The 22,024-nt window shown below is 38.7% G+C and overlaps 1 protein-coding gene, 1 long non-coding RNA gene and 1 pseudogene across 2 annotated transcripts; 1 reads left to right on the top strand and 2 right to left on the bottom strand.

Annotated features, from left to right (window-relative positions):
* Positions 1–778: 778 nt before the first annotated feature.
* On the bottom strand, positions 779–1,966 carry LOC133736349 (uncharacterized). The gene is made up of 3 exons (XR_009859515.1): positions 1,818–1,966; positions 1,411–1,734; positions 779–857 (listed from the first exon to the last, which is right to left on the bottom strand). It is a non-coding gene; the product is annotated as an uncharacterized LOC133736349 (long non-coding RNA).
* Positions 1,967–14,109: 12,143 nt separating this feature from the next.
* On the bottom strand, positions 14,110–16,047 carry LOC133737682 (phytanoyl-CoA dioxygenase-like; annotated as a pseudogene).
* A 1,269-nt stretch (positions 16,048–17,316) lies between these two features.
* Positions 17,317–21,693, top strand: LOC133741444 (uncharacterized). Its single transcript, XM_062169334.1, has 6 exons — positions 17,317–17,687; positions 17,850–18,010; positions 18,223–18,253; positions 20,538–20,637; positions 21,119–21,379; positions 21,566–21,693. Exons 1-5 carry the CDS (start codon positions 17,382–17,384, stop codon positions 21,223–21,225), a joined length of 705 nt encoding a protein of 234 aa, XP_062025318.1. The 5' UTR covers positions 17,317–17,381; the 3' UTR covers positions 21,226–21,379; positions 21,566–21,693.
* The last annotated feature ends 331 nt before the right edge of the window (positions 21,694–22,024 follow it).

Genomic DNA, 22,024 nt, shown 5'->3' with positions numbered 1-22,024 from the left:
TCCTCAAATCACAATACACCACACTGGTCCTGCAAACACCCAACCCACATAACACCACTCTGGTCCATCCCAATAACACGTTAGAGCTCTAACTGCCTCGTTACCTCTGACACCTTGGCCTAGGGTCAAGCAACGGCAAAAATACTTCGGTTAACACTATAACCGTCGCGCTTTGGACATCCCCATCCTCAGCACCATATACTTCGGTTAATAATAAACCGTCGCGCTTTGGACATCCCCGTCCTCAGCACACAACTTCGGTTAATAATAAACCGTCGCACCTTGGACATCCCCGTCCTCAGCACACAAACACTCCGGTTATCCTTAACCGTCGAACTTCGGACACCTCATCCTCAGAACCTTACATTCTCTAACTCTATACATCCTCCAATGTAAATCATGAATATTAACAAGAACTCATCAATCATGTTCATCACATATAAATATGGTAAGTCACATGTCAATTCATAATAATTTAATCATCCCAATTTCCACACTCTTCAATGTCACACCATTCACATATAATCACGTAAATATATATATACGTAATTATCCGCTCAGGGATAATCACTAATACCAACTATAGTTCACATGCAATAAAACCGAGAAATTCATTTGTATCGTAAAAATCATTTTACTTACCCATGGACCGTAGTTGATCAAGTCCATATGATTTTAAAACAAATATTTATTCCATAAATATTTTCACGCAATTACGACAAACTAAGGTAATTAAATTTATTCGGTTCGTAATATGAACCACGTGAGGTTTACTCACCTCTAAATTCCCGCTGCGTCTTCTTAACAGCTCAAAATACAATTTCACGAATCGTCCGCCAAATCAAACTGTCGATCACCTAATCAAACATGACCTTAACTTAGCCAATAACTCAAAAACATAATCAAACGACAATCCAACGGTCGGATTGAAATTAAATGATGATCCAACGGTCGAATCCTCACGGATCGCCTTCCTAATCACTGTTTTGCATTTATACGAAGATCCAACGGTCGGATCTTCGCCCATGACCACACAAAGCCACTGGGACAGTCATAAGATCATCATATCAAAACTACAAGTCCATCTGACGGTCCTAACTTCACAGATCACAAATCTAACGATCGAAATCGATCTAAACTTAAAAATTCATAACTTAATCATACGATATCCAAAAATTGCGTATAATATATCGAAATGATCGTATTGAAATATAGAATCTGAAAATGTACAGAAACCATATTTTTGATCCCCGGAGGTGGCCGGAAAGGGCCGCCGGAGTTAGTGGCAGAGCCGCCGCCGACCACCACCAATGGTGTCGGGGCCGGGCTGCTCTTCTTCCTCTCATCATGCTTAACAACTTTCATAACTAACACGAAGTCTGAAAATGACCAGAAGGGGTCGAAAATTACCTTGAACAGTATGAAGGTGGCCGGAATGTTCCAGAAACCGGCGAGAAACTGCAGAAAACGGCGAGTTCCAGTTCGACGTAAAAACGTCAATTTAAGGCTTCGATTCTTTCTGAAGAGTTGTTAAGAAACTCAAGAAGAACTCACTGGTTCAAGAATCACAGAAAAATATGGTCTGTAGCTCGAGATATACCGATCGAAAGCTTCGGTGGTCGGAAAAATTCCAGAATTTTGCAGAATCCGGCAAGGCTCGATTTCGACGTCAAAGCTTCAATTTCAGGCCTCGATGCCTTCTAGAGAGTTGTTAATAACATCAAGGGGAACCCACTGGAAAAAGAATCAATCAAAACGATGCACTACAGCTCGAGATATACCGATCGAAAGATTTTCGTTTCAGATTGAAAACTTACCGAGCTCCGACGAACGTGAAACCGGTCACTCCAGGTGCGATCCTTCTAGTATGATGATCAGCAGGTTGAGGCGAGTTCATAGAGCTAAGGATCGAAAGTTTTGGTGGCCGGAGCTAGGAGAAAACCGGCGTTGACTAAAATCGAACTCAAATCGGACAGGGCTTTCCGCCGCCGCTACAGGCCGCGCCACCGTGCAAGGCTGCCACAGACAGGTGCGCAAGGACCATACGAAGCCAATGGAAGAAGTTTGGTGAGGATCGGTGGCCGGAGGAGGAAGAAATAGCCGGAAGAAAATCGAAGGCGATTTCCGGTCGGGGGAGGGGCTGCAGCTCAATTTCCATTTTTGGAAGTTTCTGAAATTATTTTCGGAAATTTCCGAAAATGGAAGATTTATACTAAATTGGAAACTTTTTCAAAAAATCATAACTAATTCATACGAACTCCGATTTTTATGTTCTACATATGCACGCGATCGTATCGACGAGCTCTACAACTTTCATGAAGGGAGTTTTCCCAAATTCCATACATATAAAAAGTCGATTTTCGCGTGCCCCTAAATAACGTACGTTTTCGAAAATTAATCGTTCGAACTAATTCCACAACTTCTCCGAGCCTCGTACTCGCTCCCACTATTGTGAAATCATTTCTAAAAATCCACGGAAATTAATTTGGAAGGATTTTTTTCGGGGTATTACAATCGGTGGCCCAAGCCATATATTTGCGATGAGCTCGGAATATATTATTTAGAGGCCAAATAAGGCCTACTTGGAGATCAAGTAATCTTAAGTCAAATCGTGATCTTATCGGTTTACTATTAATAATCAAGATATTTGATAATTAATAGTGGTTTACTTGCCTACGAAGATGGAAAGATCTTTGCATTAAAGATGGCATCGTGGTTGTATTTGGCTAGGATTCTAATGGACATATTTGGCAAAAGATCAAGAAGATCATGGCTTTAATCAATTAAGGAAAGAGGAGGACGTGATGCATGCATGGCACAAGAATCAAGGCTACACATACATATATATTGCAATTAAGGCATAACCATGCTTGATGGCAATCAACAGAAGATTTGTATACAGGTTAATTATGCAAGCTGCATGCATGAGTACGTGGGCTATATATGTATATATATATATATATATATATATATACATATTGCATGGGTGGTTGGATGTACGACATATAGAAGGATGTAGTCGCCCTTGATTACAAATAAACAAGCCTTTATAATTGCATGCCGCGACCTACGGGATCCCCGCGACGAGTGCTCGCGAAGACATATATCTTACGTGCATATCCTACTGCTCGCATCCAGAGATCACGTCCAGAACTCTAAAAGGTAATTGATCTTGCCTACATTCTAGCGGTGACAGAGGCAGGTAATTATTAATTATCGCCTACGATAGCTATCAAAACTATTAAGAGTTTTGATTTGATTCAAGGCCAATAACTGTGGCCTAAAATATAGTATTTCATTCCTATTAGGAATGAGAAGCTGCAGAGCCTATATATAGAGGCTAAAGACGATACGGAAAAGGACGTCTCTCAAATCAATCAATCCCAGCGATTACAAAGCCTCCCCGGAGCAAACCTTCAACCTCGTTGAAACCCGGTGACCGTGCGCCAGTCCCAGTCTCTCCAAGAGCCGACTGTCAGCATCACCAAACCAACCCGGCGACCGTACTTCCAGTCCCAGTCTCCCCAGGAGCCAACTGCAAGCGCAACCGCCACCGTTACTACCAGCGAAGCAACGGTAACGCCCTCGCAACCCAGCGAAGCTAAAGTCACGCTTTAGCAAAAAACCGTGCTTCTCCCAACTTCCCAGTGATTGCTCTGCTTAGTCTACAACACTAAGTATCGATTCGGTGAACGCAAAGAGACCACAACCAAAGCCCTTTCCAGTAAGGCAAAAAGTCCTTTTCCGAAAGGCATAGAGAAGAACCCTGTGACGAGGTTGGTGCTCTCCTCGTCCACAGCGCTTGAAGAAGAAGTCAGGTCAAGGGACTACCCCAACGACTGCACCCCGCGGTGCTGGCACGCCTACGCAATCAATCGCTCAAAAGAGACAGTTTGCAAGCCAACTGGTTTTGGAGCCAAACAAGTACATGCAACATACATATATAGTACGTACATTTCTTATATATTTAGAACTCAAGTACTCCCCTTCCTGTGTATGACTTGAAAATTCATCATAAATCGGGTGAGGGAAATTATGTGTGGGAATGTATTATCGTACACAGAAAAATTGTGATATTGTATAAATTTTATAAAGATGTGTGGCTCTTCAACTATTATCAATAGAATGGTAGAGCATGAATATAACTAATTCAGAGTACTTTGAATTACATTTTGATAATAATGAAAGTCGGTAAAAGCATCTGCGACAATGTTACCTTACTGAATTGAGATCCAAATTTGCTTTCGTCCCATTTTTACGATGATTTGTAAACGTACAGAAGGAGAAACCGGATCGGTGAAAAACAGGGTGAGGATAGGACAAAGATGGTCGGGCTGCTACCTGCTATTATTGCCAAACATTCATGGCGGTGATGTCATCCGATCGTCAAGCATACAGTGTCCAATAATGATCTGAAAAGTAATCAAGTAATTTAACTAAGAGAGGAACAGCATCTGACATAGTTGCTGGCCAGTAGCCGAGAGATATAAATGATAATAAATTGGAGAAACTAATTAGGAAAGAACAATCACTGCCAAAAAAAAAAAAAAAAAAATTAGGAAAGAACAATAATGTATAGAGCTATGGACAGCCAAGTTATGGCAATGTCTAATCTGGCGTACGTCGACTGCGTCTTCATAATATTTATGATGAATATTGATGATTGATACAAGTTGATGCAGACACCCCATGCACGTGGAAATATCTGGAATTTTAGGCGGAGGTCCACCAAACTTTTTACAAATTCATGGATAAGGGTTTTAATATCTCACGTGGGATCTATATGTTCAAAACGTTCTCACAAGCACGTGCGATGAGTTTTTAAACCATATACGTGGACAATAATTATTGACTAACATGGAGCTTGTGTGACTGCAAGATAAGTACACATGGGATAATCCACTCTGATACCATGATAAAGTGCGATGAGTTGATACCACTCTGCACTTCACATCTAAAATTAATTGACAATTGATAAAGTTGATCAAAATCCTTATAAATCTATAGGTAAGATTATTATTTTCTCGTGTGAGATCTACTCTCACAAAAAAATATATATGCGTGCGCACACTTTCAAGTCTATTAAGCACAAAAGAAAAAGATTAATAATATTAAAATATATAAAATCTTGAAATTTAATTTTTATCTATTACAATGGTATTTGTCATCGACAAGATTTCATATTTTGAAATCGTTTCATGATAGTCTCATCATCTATACTAGTAGAAAGTCTTTCTCAAAAAATGAAATCAAACAATCATTCATAAACTCGTTACTGATTCGCAAGAGAGGAATAATGAAAACCCAAAAAACAATTGCGGCAATACTCTACGCAAAAGAATTGATTGAGAATCGTCACTTGATTAACATATACTAAGTAAGAATGAATAGAAAGCATTGATTCATTGATTGAATAATTGATGTCAAATAGATTTAGAATTTAGTGTAATAACATATCATTAAACGGGTACCACTAATATCTATTCTAATTAATATAACCTACATATTACATAATTTTTTTTCTTCAAAATATTCAGCTAGAGGCTTCCACCTGGCTCTAACCTCGCTCCGCCTATGTTAATGTGTGTGCAAAACGTAATAATAACAAGTAATAACTGATCAACTACCCGCTGCTTTCAAGGAAAATTCCGCCCATCGTAGTTTGTAGGGTGACTCGAGCTAGCAAGAGCTATGACAAAACAAGATGATCCTGTATAAATATAGACCATGGTCCATGTAGATCGCTATAGCTCCAGTACTACTACTGCACCCTAAACCATAAGATGGTCTATTTTGCCTTTTTGCATGCGTGATGAGATTTCATTTTGTATCATTTTGCTTTGCAGACCTTTTCTTTTCTATTTACTTTGTGGAGATTGGGGAGTCTATTGCGGCACATCCTGAAGGACATAATTATTTCAATCAGAGACCTCAACCTTTATTTCTAGACATAAGGGTAAGAAGAAATTAAAGAGAAAACCCCCAACTTATTGCTTGCTCTGAAGTAATTGTTATGTGGCCTTTAAAGGAATACACAATGTTTTATTGATTATGTTGAATTTAACATACAACGTTGTGGCTGTAGTTTAGTGGTAAGAATTCCATGTTGTGGCCGTGGAGACAGGATAATGTTTTTTGGTTTTTTTGAAACATATCATATCCTTTTTATTTTGTTTTTTGAAACAACTATCAGACATGAAGATAACAGAATATATTTTTTTTGGTAAGAAGGTATAAACAGAAGATAAAGCAAGATTATAATAAGCTTATTCTTTAAGGTTCTTTTTTATTAGTAATCTTAGAATTTTGTTGATGAGGAAATTAATATGCAACATAGAATAAAACAAGAATCTCGAATGAAGGTCAAAACCATATTTTCCATAGACCTAAATCTAGTTCGATTAAAACTTTATTCTTGAAATGTTACTTGAGAAATTTTTTCTATATTTAGACCGTAATGAAGCTCATAGTATGAATAAGAACAATTTTTTTTTAAAACTAAAGCAAACATGATCAAGTAAAATCATGATCGAATTTTGTTCAAAAATAAAAATTAGCCTAATATTTGAACTGATCGAAGTGGATAAGAGCAAAGGTGGTGGATTTATTTTGTGGAGACAGGGTTTTGTTGAAAAGTAGATGCATATTTGTGAGACCTGGGCGCCGGTGAGAATTAAGTGATGGGTTTTGAACAAGGATTGTCATCTCTATTCATTTGAAGAGTTCTTGGATACTCTTGAGTAAGTGGGACAAATTTTGTGGGCGATTTTCTGTTCACCACTGTGGCTCAGAAGCTCTGAAGCTCACAGACAGAAGTAGAAGCGCAGAAGACGACCGTTAATAGTTGAAAAAGACTCCGTTACACGTCGACGTCGTTGCCGTTGTCGTCCTAGCTAGCTCAGCCAATTGCCGTTGCCGGAGAAGAGACAGAGAAGAAGAGCCGCTGCCTCCAAAGCCCAAAACCATCAGGGGCCAACATTTTTCCCGCCAAATTTAGAGGAATAGTTTGCTTCTCTGTTTTGCCGGAGCGACAGTTGAACTTTTATGCTCATGCTCAGAGTAGATGTTGACAACGACGTCGTATCCAGGATAGCGAAACGAAAGAGCGACGCATGTCCCGCAATCCCAGTTAAAATAGAGATCTCAGTTAACTTTCATTGTCGTTTAGTGCATTGAAAATTTAGAGTATTGCCTCTGCCGTTAGCAACCGTCCTTGGGGCCATTTACTATCTCTGTCTCCGCTATTCCTGCATGTTTACATATGACTATATATATACACACACACACACACACATACTTGACTCTCTCCATCCCCTTACCATCTTTGCTGATGATTCAAAACATTCCCCTGTCTAGTTAGCCATCATAGTTTGAATAAGTACTGTACTATCAGCGATGATGGGTAGCAGCGGTGGTTGTAGAGACCCTAATAATAGGGCTCTGCCTGAGTACTCGATCAAAGCTGCATATCCTCAGCCTGCAGTACTACTCACTCCAAAGCTTCGCTGTACTTCCCTTTGTTACCATTCAACCACCGGATGATGTACACACACACAATCATCACACAATCATATATAGATGATTACATTACACACACACACACACACACACACACACACACATATATATATATATATATATATATATATATATATATATATATATATATATATATATGTTATACTTTGATGGTCTGATTATTCTGTGGGTAGGTGATAATATGATTTCATGTGTATGCAGTGGTTCCAGTGACGTCGGATGAGCAAGGCAGAAATAGCAGTGATTGTTTTTATACTGACAAACAACCGGCAGCTGCAGCTCCTCCTCGAAGTTCCCGATGGACTCCAACCCCGGAGCAGATAATGCATCTGGAAGAGCTGTATCGATCTGGGATCAAGACACCGACGGCCCAACAAATCCGACAGGTGACTGCACGGCTTCAAAACTATGGGAGGGTTGAAGGCAAGAATGTATTCTACTGGTTTCAGAACCGCCGAGCCAGGGAGAGGCAGAAGACACGCCGTGAACTCATGTCCATGTACCAGTCTGACTCTAAACAACAACAACAACAACAAACTTTGACTAACAACACAATTAGCAGTCTCAGGGATAAAGAATCTGCAGGAGGTAACCATTTAATTAGCATCGTTTTATTATTAACATGCAGTTAATCTATGTGTTGGACACATGCCTGGCTCCCCAGGTAATAGGGGGATTAGGGCTCAACACTTGGTGAGGCCACCTCCTTTAGGTCACCTAAGGCTCAATAACCGTATACCATATTGAATATCTATGCTATGAGGAGGGGAGAGTGAGAGACTTAATGCTTATGTTAATAATAATTAAGACAATGGTACAAATAATATACCCGTGCTTTACGCTCACCAGGCAAGTCAGCAAACCCTAGCCAAGAGCTGGAGAACCTAATTAATTGAACAGGCACTCGAGTACAAGGACTTGTAAATTTATTGGTTCTATATAGTTGAACGGATGCAAAAATTAATTAACAGATTATTACAAGTTATGGAAATTGTTTGCTTGCAGTTGACTTTGTTCGTCGTTTTGAAGTTGAGCAGCAGAATCGGCAGACACTACCAAGCTTCACTTTTCTTACCGATCAGGTAAGCGTATCCCCATAAATCGAACCAAAATCTCAAGAAACATTATTGGCCTTAATGAGGCCTATGATTTGTGGCTTCAATCTCAGTTGTCATGTCATGTCACCTACACACATCATCTATTTGCTAACTTATGTCATGTAATACTTGAAGAAAAAGACCATCTTATCATTCTAAAATCTAATGGCTCTAAATTATTTGCTTACTTTTCAACAACAAAAAAAAAGGGTTTTTTTTTGTTTCTTTTTTCCTTTTCATTACACTCATGCTTAGATTTAAACAATAATTTTTTTTCTTCAATCAAGAATAGAAAGTATTTCATGTAATTCGATCAATAGATTTGCATAACACATGTATATGAATTTGGAGTTTGTTGGGTTCCTGCAAATGTTCGTATGAATATATATATTTCATCCAAAAAATACACACACATAGATATAATGAAATATATTTATTTAAAAAATAAATAACAAATTTTGTTTAATCTCAACCAGTAGTTTTTATATGATTTAATGGTCTAGAATGAGAGTATAATATTAACTACAATTTAGGTGGTTATTGATCTACCCCCTAGTTGGGGTGTTGTGGTGTAAAAAGTTGTTTGTATAAATTTTAAAAAATTAATAAAAAGTAACTAATCATCCTTACACTAATAAGTTAATTAAGAAAGTAAAAAATTAAATTGGATTCCGTATCAAAAAAAAAATATTCAATCCACACAAATGGAAAGAGAATATATTGGTATTGTAATTTTAATCCATAAAATTTGTATTTGCTTACATGGCATGACACTTAGGATTAAGGCTACAAATCTTAGGTCTTGTTGAGGCCCTTTACTATTTTACACTACATATGCGCATGAGTTTCATTTGTTACTGTACGTCCTTAGGAATCATCTTCAGTACTGCAAGAGAGGATGATGAGCATGGTCAAAAGCAATTCCTCCAGGCTACTTGTGGAACATACCGATTCACCTAGACTGACCTCAAACACAAACGCGTCAGCTACATTAATTTACAGAAAGCTCTTGAATTTTCATCACTGTTATGATTACGATTATGGTATGGTATTGACTACACCAAATATTTACAAAGAAGAAGAAGAAGAAAGAAGAGAAACTCAAACTCTGAAGCTCTTTCCACTTGAGAGCGACAATCTTAAGGGTGCTAAGGATACCAAATTACCTATGAGAAGAACCACAAGCACAGACACTACTTCAGATTTCATGGCAGACCGATATTATTAGTTTCTTTGAACATTCAAGGGAGCATATAGCTAGGAATCTATATATTCATGTAATAATAGTATGCATGTGTGTCTTCTCTTTCATGGAATAATGCGGCACATCTTTATGATCAGATGATTAGGCCGGTTCTGTATTTGCTTATTCTTCCCACTTTTGTTTCTTCTATTTGTTCAAACACAGAGGAAGAGTAAGGTTGGTGTCCCTCTTCTTTACTTAATTAGGTTTCTTTAGTTTGCAAGTGTACCTTTTCTGTTTCTATAAATAAAACTCCATCGTATTGTATTGTCAAAGTCCATAGAAAATGAAAGCTCAATACATATGCATAACTAGCAAGCTCTCATATGTCAAGATCAGTTTTAGATTTGCCTGGTCCTGCATTTTCTGTTTGTATAGGGTAGAACAGTTGGGTAATGCTGCAGAAGATTGCGTCACACTGATTATAAACAGAACTATTGTATATGTATCTGGATATGTGTGCGTATCATAAAATGCCGTTCTATTAGTAGGATGTAGTGATGTACGTCCTGCTCTCAGACTATTCACTGTAAAACATTATGAGGACCATTATTAAATCATTAAATGTTCGTCAGTAAAGTAAAAACCAAAAACTAAATAGGTCGTCGGTAAATTCAATAGTTGGTTAGTGGTGTATTCATGCCGCTATCTATAGTACGATTGGGTCATTACAATACTTGCCGACCTTTTCTCTTGATAGTCGTACTGTACCATCTGTTTAATTTCTGCTTTTGGAGAAGAAGAGGACATGAGCACTGTTCCTTCATGTACAGGCATACCAATATACCATAATAGGGAGCAGGTGCTTTTCTTCTAGTATATATTCTGGGCGTAATTTGCACCATAATTAATAGTTGGGGAATCTTAATTAGTGAACTAAAGTACTCCAATAGACTGATAATATTGATAACACCAAAAGTAGCTAGAAACATAAATGATTACATCAATTATAATCATAAGATACATGGTCTGAAACATTACGATTATAGATGTACGTGGTCTGAGATATTTATAATCGTAAGATATATGAACAATTATAGGTTGTAAACATGTAATAATCGTGACTCCATCTTAAAGGTAGTTTTTTTTTTTGAATGAAGGGCTGGTGGAGCTGCCCTCAAGCCTTGATTAATGAAACTGTCGAATACAAGGGGGGGACATTGAGCCTAAACCCCTGGTTACCATAAGCATCTAGAAAATTTTCCGAAATAATATCAGAAATCTCTACAGGAGACTTGTATTCTAACAAGCACCAACTAGCAAAGAGTGCAATAGCTACTCCATTTGCTTTAACATAGCAGTGACATAGCGGAAAGATAACACTATATGTACCCCGCGTACAACCTAGCATAAATATCTGCTTTAGCACAGCTTCCCTACTATGTTGCCGCCAGATGATAAATCTGACGACACTTAGCTTCATCCTCCCACTAGGCGGTAACGATCATTTGACGAGGCCAAAAACTCGCTGCCAACCTAGAGTAGATAAGGCACATTGAGTGCATACACTGGCACAAGGCCCTACTAGTTCTACACAACAAGTGTAGACTCTTATTTCACGCCAAAGACGCGACCTAGAAACATAACAGCAATAAAATAAAACAGAAATAAAATAACTAGCTAAGCCCAAGCCCAAAAAGAGGGCCCAAGCCCTAGCAACAATCCAAGAAATGAGAACCCCACAATCTGCCGGCCGGGCCAGGCCCAAATCCCCTACAGCCACCGCCGCCGAACCCTGCAGAGGGCCGCCCCGCCGCCTTCGCCAAACCGCCATCAGCGATCTGCCATCCCAGATCGAAACCAGAACCTGCAGAGAAACAAGCTTCGTCGCACCATGGAGAAGACCCAGATCGGGACCAGAGGATCCTGACCAGATCGGACCGCTCCGAGTAGCCTCCGGCCACGCCGCGCCGAACGTCTCGCCGCCTGATCGCCTCCAAATCTGAGATAAATAATTCAGAATCAAATCTTAAAGGTAGTTTTAAACAAAGAAATAAATGAAAGTTCCAATTTTAGTTTGATAAATAAAATTTTGTTCTATCTTTTGTTTTTATCAATGGCTCAATGCTAAATACGCAATTTACAACCGGCTAGCTAACCCATGCCATTTTATATGTATAGTATTTAATTTCCTTCAATATCTTGCGCATGACCCTTTATTCTTAGCCGGGATCTTATATAGTCTTAATCCTAACATAGGTCTCCACTATTTCCTCATCACTTTGGCTAACCCAAGGCCATGCATGTCCCTCAACCCTTGGTACTTTCCTGTATATATTCAAGTGAAACAAATCCTGTACAGTTGAATCTTGAAGAGGGTTGATCCAAATAATTGAGCAATAAATACTGAATCATCAATGACTGGCAAACTAGAGAGATCGAGAAGAAAAATTCATGGAGGAGCTAGTAGATGCATTTGCATATGCGTACCAAACCCAATTGCTGAAGATGGTCGATGACTGCGAAACATTTTCTTATCTCATTCAACGTACACTGCATGCATCGTAAAAGCTAGGGGCCGATGGTGACGTGTTGTCCGGCTAGTGGCAGCTGGCCGGCTTTGAGATAAGGTGAGAATTTACACCTAGCTGCGCTCTCGTAACTTATGAATACAATGACAGGGACAGAAAAAACCACAACCAGAGCAAAAGTCTGCATTGATCGACTATTTAATAAGTGTGGTAAGCAATACCTAATTCTTACCCATGCATGCCAGGGAAATTTATACGACTCATCCCCACTGTTTTGCTCATTCTAATTCTAATTCTATTGCAAGACGCAAATCTGTCTCGCACAAGACACTCACTCAATTCTGTGGCAATTACTAGTGATATAATTGATGACGCGAGGTGAGCATAGCACTGTCTCTCTATTTAGCTTGACCTGTACGTGCGGGTTCCACAGACTTGTAAATAAAGCCGACAAACCCTAGAAAGTAGAAACTGTATACCAACAGCAATTGAAAATTATCCCGACCATGAATTTGGAACTGTATACCAACAGCAATTGAAAATTATCCCGACCATGAATTTGGAATTTTGGATGATTGTTTGTGACTTACCGATCACCAACATCACAAGCTACGTTGATAGGGTGATTAGCCTAGCTATGGCCGACCTCGACGCCCAGTTCGACAAAATTCCATAAGGGAGCTGAGAGCCTCGACTAGGCATAATCGAAACAAGCAAGGGCATCATGTATTTCCGCTTAAAATTAAGGAGCATTGTTTAGCATTTCAAAACTGCAGAGAGAGAGTATGTGAATTGATTTTATTGTCTCCTCCCTTTATTAGTTTGTCTCGCAAACATAATGTGAATCTAATTTATGTTGACGACGTTTAGGTGATAAACCAATATTTTGGTCACCCATAATAGTTATTACAAACACACATGAGTTGCATGTTCTATATTTTTATCTTTAAAAGAGTTTTCCCTTGTAGTATAAATAGTCCAATAACTTCTTTTAATATTTCGGTGTTTTGCGAGTTCAAACACATTTTGCGAATTCATGCTCTATGAATGGGTAAGCTTAGGCATGCATAGAGATTTTTTTTTCTTTTCCAAAAAGATTATTAGCACATTTGAAGGTTCCATGACTTACCAAAACATTTTACGTGTCACAAGCTCACCATCCGTAGTAAATGATTCCACCGGCATCTCGAATCAATTTTTTCTCTATGCATTTTCTTCAAACTTTGGGAAATAGTAAAGAAAAAATCGGGTTAAGAGTTTCGAGTTCCACCGGTTGGAGAATTGCTTAAAAATCATGATTGAGAAAGAGGAGACTTGATTGAGAAAGTAAGAACATGCGATTTGTATCCACAGTTTTTAGTGAAAAATCATGATCGTGGAAATCCTTTTTATTTTGGGGAGTAAGTTTTGGGTCCGCTCCCATTAGTTTGGTAATTTGGAATATATTTCCGTGAGAGAGCCGCACGGCTGAATCCTCATAGTCCATAGGCCTTAGCCTCCATCGCTTGTGTTTTGAACTAATGTTGGGCTTGTTTCTGCCTAATAGTGAGGTTTCTCCTCATAGGATATTTTTTTTTTTTTCAAAGTTTTCACACTCAGGTGTACGAGTCCATAAAGAACTAATCCCGACAGTTTCTCCCAGCTGAAAATATACAAGACATGGGAAAAAATTTGTAGTAGCAGAGGTCACATAAGTAAAATTAAGTTTGCATTTAACTTCTGCAATTTAAACATGTTGCAAGAACATCCACAATGGTACTTAACAAATTTGTTTATTGTAGGAGATAATGTGACCACATTTCTAGTAATCTGCATTATTTGAACCTAAATCCGGAAAAGGCAATATAGATTACAGTGAGACCATAAGTTTTGTAAAGAAGACAGATGTGTCACCTTGAGTTGCAGAACCACAAAACCGAGCTAGACATCAACTTTCAGGTCATGTTAAGATACATAGATGGGCTCTGGTGCCACCTTCCGCCGAATCCTGGTTCAAGATAAAACCATAGGCTTTAGGATAAATCAGTTAACAGCTACAAGAAAACATACAAATTTGAGCTAGGGCCTCTAAGTCGGACAAAAGTCAATAGAGCTCAATGTCATAAATCCCTACAATAAAAAGAGCACAGACAGCCAACAAAACATAAAAGTGAAAAATAAACCATCTTCTGTACTACATAATTTTGTCCTGCACAGGTAGCATTTTTCTCTCTTAGTTGGAACGTTTTTCCATACTTATATGATAGTTTCTGAAAGGTTAGAGGGTGGGTCGACCGACACCACAAATTCAAACACATGAACTTCAAACATCCAAGAGAAGATAATTACAAACAGATAAAAATGCTTCCTCACAATAACTACCCTTCACTCATTCTTAACACATTCGATACTGGTACACTCGGCAATTTCTCTGATTCACAAAAGTTCATAGTTTGGATTCATACTTCAAAGCTAGAGAAAACAGAAAATATATACTGTACAAGTCACTCCTGAAACAAGATGTAAAGCTTAGAAATCATCGATGTAAAATTTACCAATTATCTGGAGCCCATTTGCAGCCATCTGTATCCACCACATGCAAGCTATACGCAGGCCTTGACTTCAAAGACTGGTTCTCAAAACTGTAGTCCAAGGATTTGACAGGAAAAAGGCAAACAGAGTCCTTTCAGACCATCCAGCAAAGGAGACAAATCACATGTATTTCTCAAAGGATCAACAGAAACAATGTAACTGACCTTTGATGAATAAGATCACCACAAATAACAATTAAAGACCCAGCTTTGACTCCAATAGGCACAAAATCTTTTGGATCATATGCAGGGGAAGGCCGATCAAAGGTCACACCGTCTTCACCTCTAATAAACCATCTAACAAGGCCATCTGCATTCCAGACAAAGACAGATCAGAGGAAAACTTGATTACATCAAACACATCAAGCAGAAATGTCAAAATAGACAAAGATGTCGTTAGGGAAGGAAATATAGAAGGAAGCAGAGGTGCGGAAGGAGAACGCTACTCTTTTGAGATCCAGGAATAGCCCATTAGGGAGCCATTTACTACTGTTGCGTCTTCCAAGGCCAGCCACAGACCTGTGCAAGTTTGTGGTTCGGTATAAAGAAATGAGTTATCCTGATGTGGCACTACCTCGCCTCCAATATACCCGGTTGCTGCCAAAGAAGGTAACTCTAATACCCTCCCAAACCCTAATGAAGACAGTATTCAATTCCAGATCTCTGAATTGACAACCAAGAGACTTTACCAAACCATGAAAACTTGATATATCAAGGAAATCTTATACTACAGAAAGCAGAGTCACTGTTTTGTATACCAAGCAATGCATCATGATGCGAGGGAAAAGGTACCAAAAGCCAGTCTTTAACAACTTTAACAAGGAATGGTACAGCACAATTTGGTTTATAAGAAAGTTCTCAATGAAATCATCTTAATAACTTTATCTTGTCATGGAAACTTCCTAAAGGAGAACCAACTTAAGGAAAAGCACAAGTGAAAAATCATTTCTCACATTCAAGGTTGCAAGTCAAAATTTTGCATTTACTCTGACTAGGAGATCCAGGTTAAAATTATTGGGTTTAAATTCTTCCCATTACCAAATGATGCACATCATGTGTACAAGAAAACACAGTAACTGTCGCACCTCATTGCTGCACTCTGGCCCATTAAAAGACACCTTACCCATTGCTGGTGTTACCAGGTACCATACCTGGTGATTAAAGGAATCAGCATCCAATAAATAGTAGTTTCCGTCTCTCCTTTTAGAAGTTCAAGAATTACTTACCAAATCAGACCCTTCATATGGTTTAAGTAACTTATCAAAATTGGAAGACGAAGAATCATTTAGCCATGGAATCTATTGATACTTGTCACCCAAAATAACTGGCATCCTGTCTATAGTGGAAAAAATAAAATAAAAAAAATTAATAAACATGTTAAGAGTATAAGGTGAGAATGGATGGAAGGATCGCATTTCACACTCGTAACAAGGACGTACTAAACATATAACAAGTCAAACAACTGAAACTAGAAAATGTACTGGTAGTAACACCTGCCAGTAACCTTACACATAAAATAAAAATTGAGCAAGCAATGCATAAGCTATAGCTAATGCATACTGTAATAGAACACAGAGAAACATAAATGAAAAAGAACAAGCAGGACTCACCATGGAGCCACCCCAAAGCTGAAGACGAGGAAGTTGTAATGATAGTGAAGGTGTAAAGTTTCTCACCTGCAGGCTTGTGTTCAGTATACATACAAATTAGTACCTAGATGAGAACAATATCATACCAGATATTCACTGGCTAACTTAATTCAATGATATACAGACATAAAGCAAAAAAAAACTAACAGCAGTTGTGGTTTTGGGAAGAGGGTTTAATAACAGAATGTGTGTACATTAACTACCTTCAGAGTTCTCCCACGAATCATAAAGAGCAGCAAACAGAAGAGGCCGACCATCCTTAAAAAAATGGACATAGTAAGGCTGGTTCTTAGAACCATCTTTTTTTTCCATTCATAAAATCTGGAAATGCAAATTTGACACCGATTCACTTTGAGATATTCATAAGTAATAAGACTCAAAGGGAAAGACTTGCGTCGTTGAATATAATAGAAACCAAAAAATGTCATGAACTATACATACCTTGTCATATATCACAAAAAAGATTAAAGAGCAGAAACACTAGACCGAAAGAACCAATCATGCATATAGCAGAGACAGCATACGTACCCTTCAACAGCAACTAAGCAGCGGTTTTTACTTTTTAGGAACCAGACGACGAAGAGAAGCATTGAACGTACAAAGCATAACCATCCAAACCAAAAAGTTGCTCAATTTAAATTTGAAGCCGACCGATTTACTCCCCATTTCAAAAAGAAGGTTCATCTTATAACCGTCCGATTTCGACTTTCGAGTTCCTCCCTGAATCGTAAGCGCCCGGATTTCGACACGTGTGTGTCTTCCAAAACTCTTGCTGCTAAATTTACCAAGTGCTCTCTCAGTTGCTTCCCAAAATGCTCTCCCTCGCGAAAAGACTGAAGGCGTTCCCTTGGAGCGTGGAGGCCGCCGGCAACCAACTCCGGCGATTACGAACGGAGGCCCGGTCTCCGAGGCGGCGGTCGAGGTCTCCGGCGCTGGCGATGAGGAAGGCGGAGGAGAAGTCGGAGTGGTGGATAGTCGACGGCGAAATGCACGAAATCGGCGACCACGTGCCGCCGCGTGAGCGGTTCGTGATTCCGAGAGATAACATCCCCAACAAGCGTCGGAAGCAGCTCAGGGAACAGTTCATGCGCCGCACTCGCCTCGTTCTCAAAGAAACGGTAGGTAACTTTTCACCAAGGGTTTCGGTTTCATTTACTTAGGGTTACAGTAATTCATGAGATTTGTGGGTTTAGGGTTTAAGATAGTGTTTTGGTAAATTGGAGGTTTGCATTGATTGTTTGGGGTTTGTAGTGGTATGAGTTTAGTAAATGTGTTGATAGGAGCATGAGCCTTGGTGCAAAAAGTATATGGAGCTGTACCAGGAGCTTAGAGAGAATTGGGAAAGGCTGTACTGGGACGAAGGCTACTCCAAAAAGCTTGCCCAGGATCATGCGAATTACGAGTCAGCTGAAGATGATGATCAGGATTTCAATCCGTACCGGTATGTTTTCTGAAATAACTTTTGGATGTTAATATGTAAGGTTATGTTTATAGTTCGATAAAAGAAGAAGGAAGTTTGAGTAAAATTCACAATTTGTGTACTTGTACAAATTTGTGTAGAACTTGCCTTCTGTGGTGATGTGAAATGTCACTGTCCGTTGTATTGCATAATGGCATCCAGACCCTTATTTCACTCTGTTTCTTCTGTTTCAGGAGCAGGCAATCCCATTCCGAGCAATTTAAGGTTCGATCTGTTACACTGATATAGTTTAATTCATAACCTGATGAAATTTATAGCTTTGCATTGTCCCACATTTCTCTTAAGTTTTTTTTTACTACCTACAAAGTTATATTCTATAATCACACCTAACATTTTCTTCTATAATCTTCAAGAGCTGCTCCTCTTGGTTAAATGGAACTATTCCTAGTGAACTTTATATAGCAGTGTATATAATTTAAACTGTCACATATATCATGTATGATATTGTTGCCCCAATGATCAAACTCTCATTTACAATTTGTTCAAGCCTGGGCCTAAGTTCCTAGTTTAGACTGAGGGGAATCTGCTTTCCTTTTTCCTTTTCCGTTTTGGAATTTGTTGTTAAATTTAGTGGAAGCAAGTTTAGTTCATTTGATTAGTAACCTGGTTGCTTATGAGCTTCTGCATTTCATTAGTATGTAATGGAAGGGGATAATCAAGTTACAAGTGATGCCAAATGTGAAGTAGAAATTTCGATAGGCCACATATATGTTTCTATACACATATGCACATGGCATGTTCTTCTATATGTCAAGGATATTCTGAGTGTGAGGTTAGAGTCTAAGGCTGCCAAGGTGGCTTGGGACGTGGTCTGCCTCCCGATAGAGGAAGGAGGGCTTGAGGCCACTTGGAGGAAACCCAAGAAATTCACTTTTTGGGAGTGGTGGGAAAGGTGGAGATTAGAAAGGATGGAGGGGAGGAAAGGGGTATCAAGAGGGGGGTGTTGACTCTTAGTTAATCAGTTCTTCCATGCTACCCAAGACTGATTAACTAAGAGTCGTCATTCCCCTTAGCCAGGTTACTATCTTTTACTGATTCAAATATTTGACACTGGCTGATACGACTGAATGTGTAATCAAGAAAGGGAAAAAAGATCTGTTGGTTTAGTGGGAGGGTTTTGAAAATTTTAATGTGAGAGATTTGGTATGCTCTCATTAATTGAAATTATGGGTTTGCAAGAGAACGAATTGGGATTCTTGCATTTTGACAAGAGGTTCAAGTCGTTGTCCTTGGAAGGATATCTCTCAAGGCCTTAATATTTTTTCTATTCCCTTTATCCATTCTGGGTGAGAATGGGAAGAGAGTGAGTCTCTGTGTAGATCGTTGGGTGGGGTCCTCCATTACGCAGACTCATTTCCAGAATGCTCCTACTGTAAGATTGTGTGATAGTTCTGTTTCTCATCTTTTGTCTTGGGTTTTGGGTTTTGGAGGAATCTTAATGTTCAGGAGTTGGGGGAATTAACAGATTTGTTGGCGTGTTTAGAGATATTTTTCTCCTTCTATCAAGGTCGGATAGGAGAGTATGCAAGCTGGAGTCATCAGGATTCTTCTTGTGTATGGACCTTTCTTGTCTTTTTTTGGTCCTCTCTTAGGCTAAGGTCCCCGGAAAGCTGCAAGCGTTAGTCTGGAGTATTGCTGGTGGTAGATTGATTACTTGGGATGTGGTTCAGAAGTTCTTGGTGTGTTTCACCTAATTTCTGTGAGATGTACAGAAATGATCCAGAAAGTTTGAATAATTTGCTGCCTCGCCGTCCCATAGCTTTGTCTTTGTTTGGAAAGGTTTTTTTGGGAGGCTATTGTGAGCGGGGATATTCACTATCATGTTATATTCTACTGTGTAATATGGGTAAGATGCTGTGAACATCTCTGCTGTTATGGCAGCATTTTGGTGGGAAATTAAGGAGGGTTAGGGAGGCAGGATTGAGGAGGCAGGTATTTTGTGGGAAAGGGTTGAATCTTGGGCATCTCTATCTGCATAGGTTGCTTCAGATTCACTAATAGTTCATTGAAGGCTATTCTTTATGATGGGGATGCTTCTGTGTCTTGGTTTGTTGATTGTTACTGTTTTGGTAAATGTTGCTTTTTATGTGGACTTTCTTATCCTCTATGGTCGTTATTCTATGAATACAAGTATGTTTCTTACAGGGAGATTAGCATAGAACAAAAAAAGTGCAGTATCACGATTTTGGAGAAGCTGTTTGTAGCAGGACTGAAAAATTTAGCTTAACATTAATAAGATTTGGCCACAATCTATGCTATGGCAGTCTGTCTCAGATTTCTCAGTCTGTACAAGGAGATTTATCTCAGGCTCCTTGGTATGCTGTTCATTAATAATATGAAGCCGTAATTTTTGTGTTGCAAGACATGATACTGTGAATTAATGGTATAAATAGGGGTGCATTGTGCTACTTGGATTTATCTGTCTATATTGGTGCTATGATTATTTATGTGCCATCATTGTCATGCAACTGACTTGGTTTTGTTGCAGGACCATGGATTTGGGAGTAGGCAAGGTGATACATGGGAAAAGGTTAACCAAATTAGGGATAAATTTGAGTATGACAGAGAAAGGAGGATGAAAGAAAAAGGTCAGTTCCACATGATTTGACAAAATTTTGTGCTATGAACTTATGTTTTTTTATTTTTTATTTTTTTGTGATTTCGTAAATTGAGTTGGTTCCCTGTTGATATTCCCTTGATCAAAAAATGTTCATTTGCTGAGACTTTTCTAGTATGGGTGGTACTTGGTAGTGGCTTGCTTTCTTTGATTGTTAGCTATTTACTGTTGTTTGATGACTGCATATGCTAAAGGTTCGAGATAGAGGATTGATCCAAAGCTTTGTGTTGTAGAACTAGAATTTGTATTCATTAAGACAAATTGATGCCGTAATGACTGTTCTTTCAATTTCGAAAAGGATCTGAATTCACTACAGTCAAAGTGCTGCTGAAATGACTCTTTTTCCTTCGTCAATTGCAAAAATTTTACAATTTTTTTCAGTGACAGTATATTCTCAATTGAGAATTGTTAAATTGTGCAGTTCTCATTAGTTTTCTGTGTTTGAACTGCAGCATTTGCACCTATGCGTGGAGAAGTTTCTTCTAACGTCCATGATATGAACTCCAGAAGACAGCCATTTGACAGCCAGAGATACTTTTCCGACAGTGAAAGAAAGTGAAGAATCGGTGCTAATCATCTATTGGGTATCACTAAAAAGCAGAACTTGTTTTCTATCTTTGAAAAAAGTATTGAGTAGAATTACCAAGGTAAACTGATCCTTGTAGAATTTAAGATGGATTTTCAAAGTTTCACAAAGCTATAGTTCTCTCTAGGTCTCCCTTTTTTTTTTTTTTTTTTTTTTTTTTTTTTTTTTTTTTTTTTATTTTTTATTTTTTTTTTTTTTTTTTTTTTTTTTTTTTTTTTTTTTTTTTTTTTATTTTTTTATTTTTTTTTTTATTTTTTTTTTTTTATTTTTTATTTTTTTTTTTTTTTTTTTTTTTTTTTTTATTTTTCTCTAGGTCTCCCTTCATATGCTAGAATTCTCCACACATGTAAATATGTAGTGCATGTGGTGATGGAAGTTGGTGAGAGAAGGTGTTTACATGAACATGAGGAGGTCTGATATTAATTATTATTATTATTATTATTTTCTTTTTTAGAAAGACGGATATTCTTTTTATCTAATATTATAGCATGACTGAGCACTATATCTAATATTACACGCGCGCACGACAGGAAACCGAGGTTTGACAACCACCGATTGTCGTGGTGTTGGTCGCCGAGGACTTGGTATTTATGCCAACCGCATGACTGAGCACACGGGAGGCCATCATCCGTCCCATCCAACTCCCGAGGGGGTTGGGGGGGGGGGGGGCCAACGACGTGTGACGCCCAGGCAGACGTGCCCTCGGCCTAATGGCTTCGGGCGCAACTTGCGTTCAAAGACTCGATGGTTCACGGGATTATGCAATTCACAC

Source organism: Rosa rugosa, chromosome 3 (genome assembly GCF_958449725.1).
Source record: "Rosa rugosa chromosome 3, drRosRugo1.1, whole genome shotgun sequence".
NCBI lineage: Eukaryota > Viridiplantae > Streptophyta > Magnoliopsida > Rosales > Rosaceae > Rosa > Rosa rugosa.
This window is presented reverse-complemented; position numbering and strand designations above follow the sequence as displayed.

Coding starts and splice junctions, on each gene's coding strand:
- LOC133741444 (XM_062169334.1), top strand. CDS start 17,382: ATGCTCTCCCTCGCGAAAAGACTGAAGGCGTTCCCTTGGAGCGTGGAG. Junction 18,011..18,222: donor CAGGATTTCAATCCGTACCG/GTATGTTTTCTG, acceptor CTTCTGTTTCAG/GAGCAGGCAATCCCATTCCG. Junction 20,638..21,118: donor AAGGAGGATGAAAGAAAAAG/GTCAGTTCCACA, acceptor TTTGAACTGCAG/CATTTGCACCTATGCGTGGA.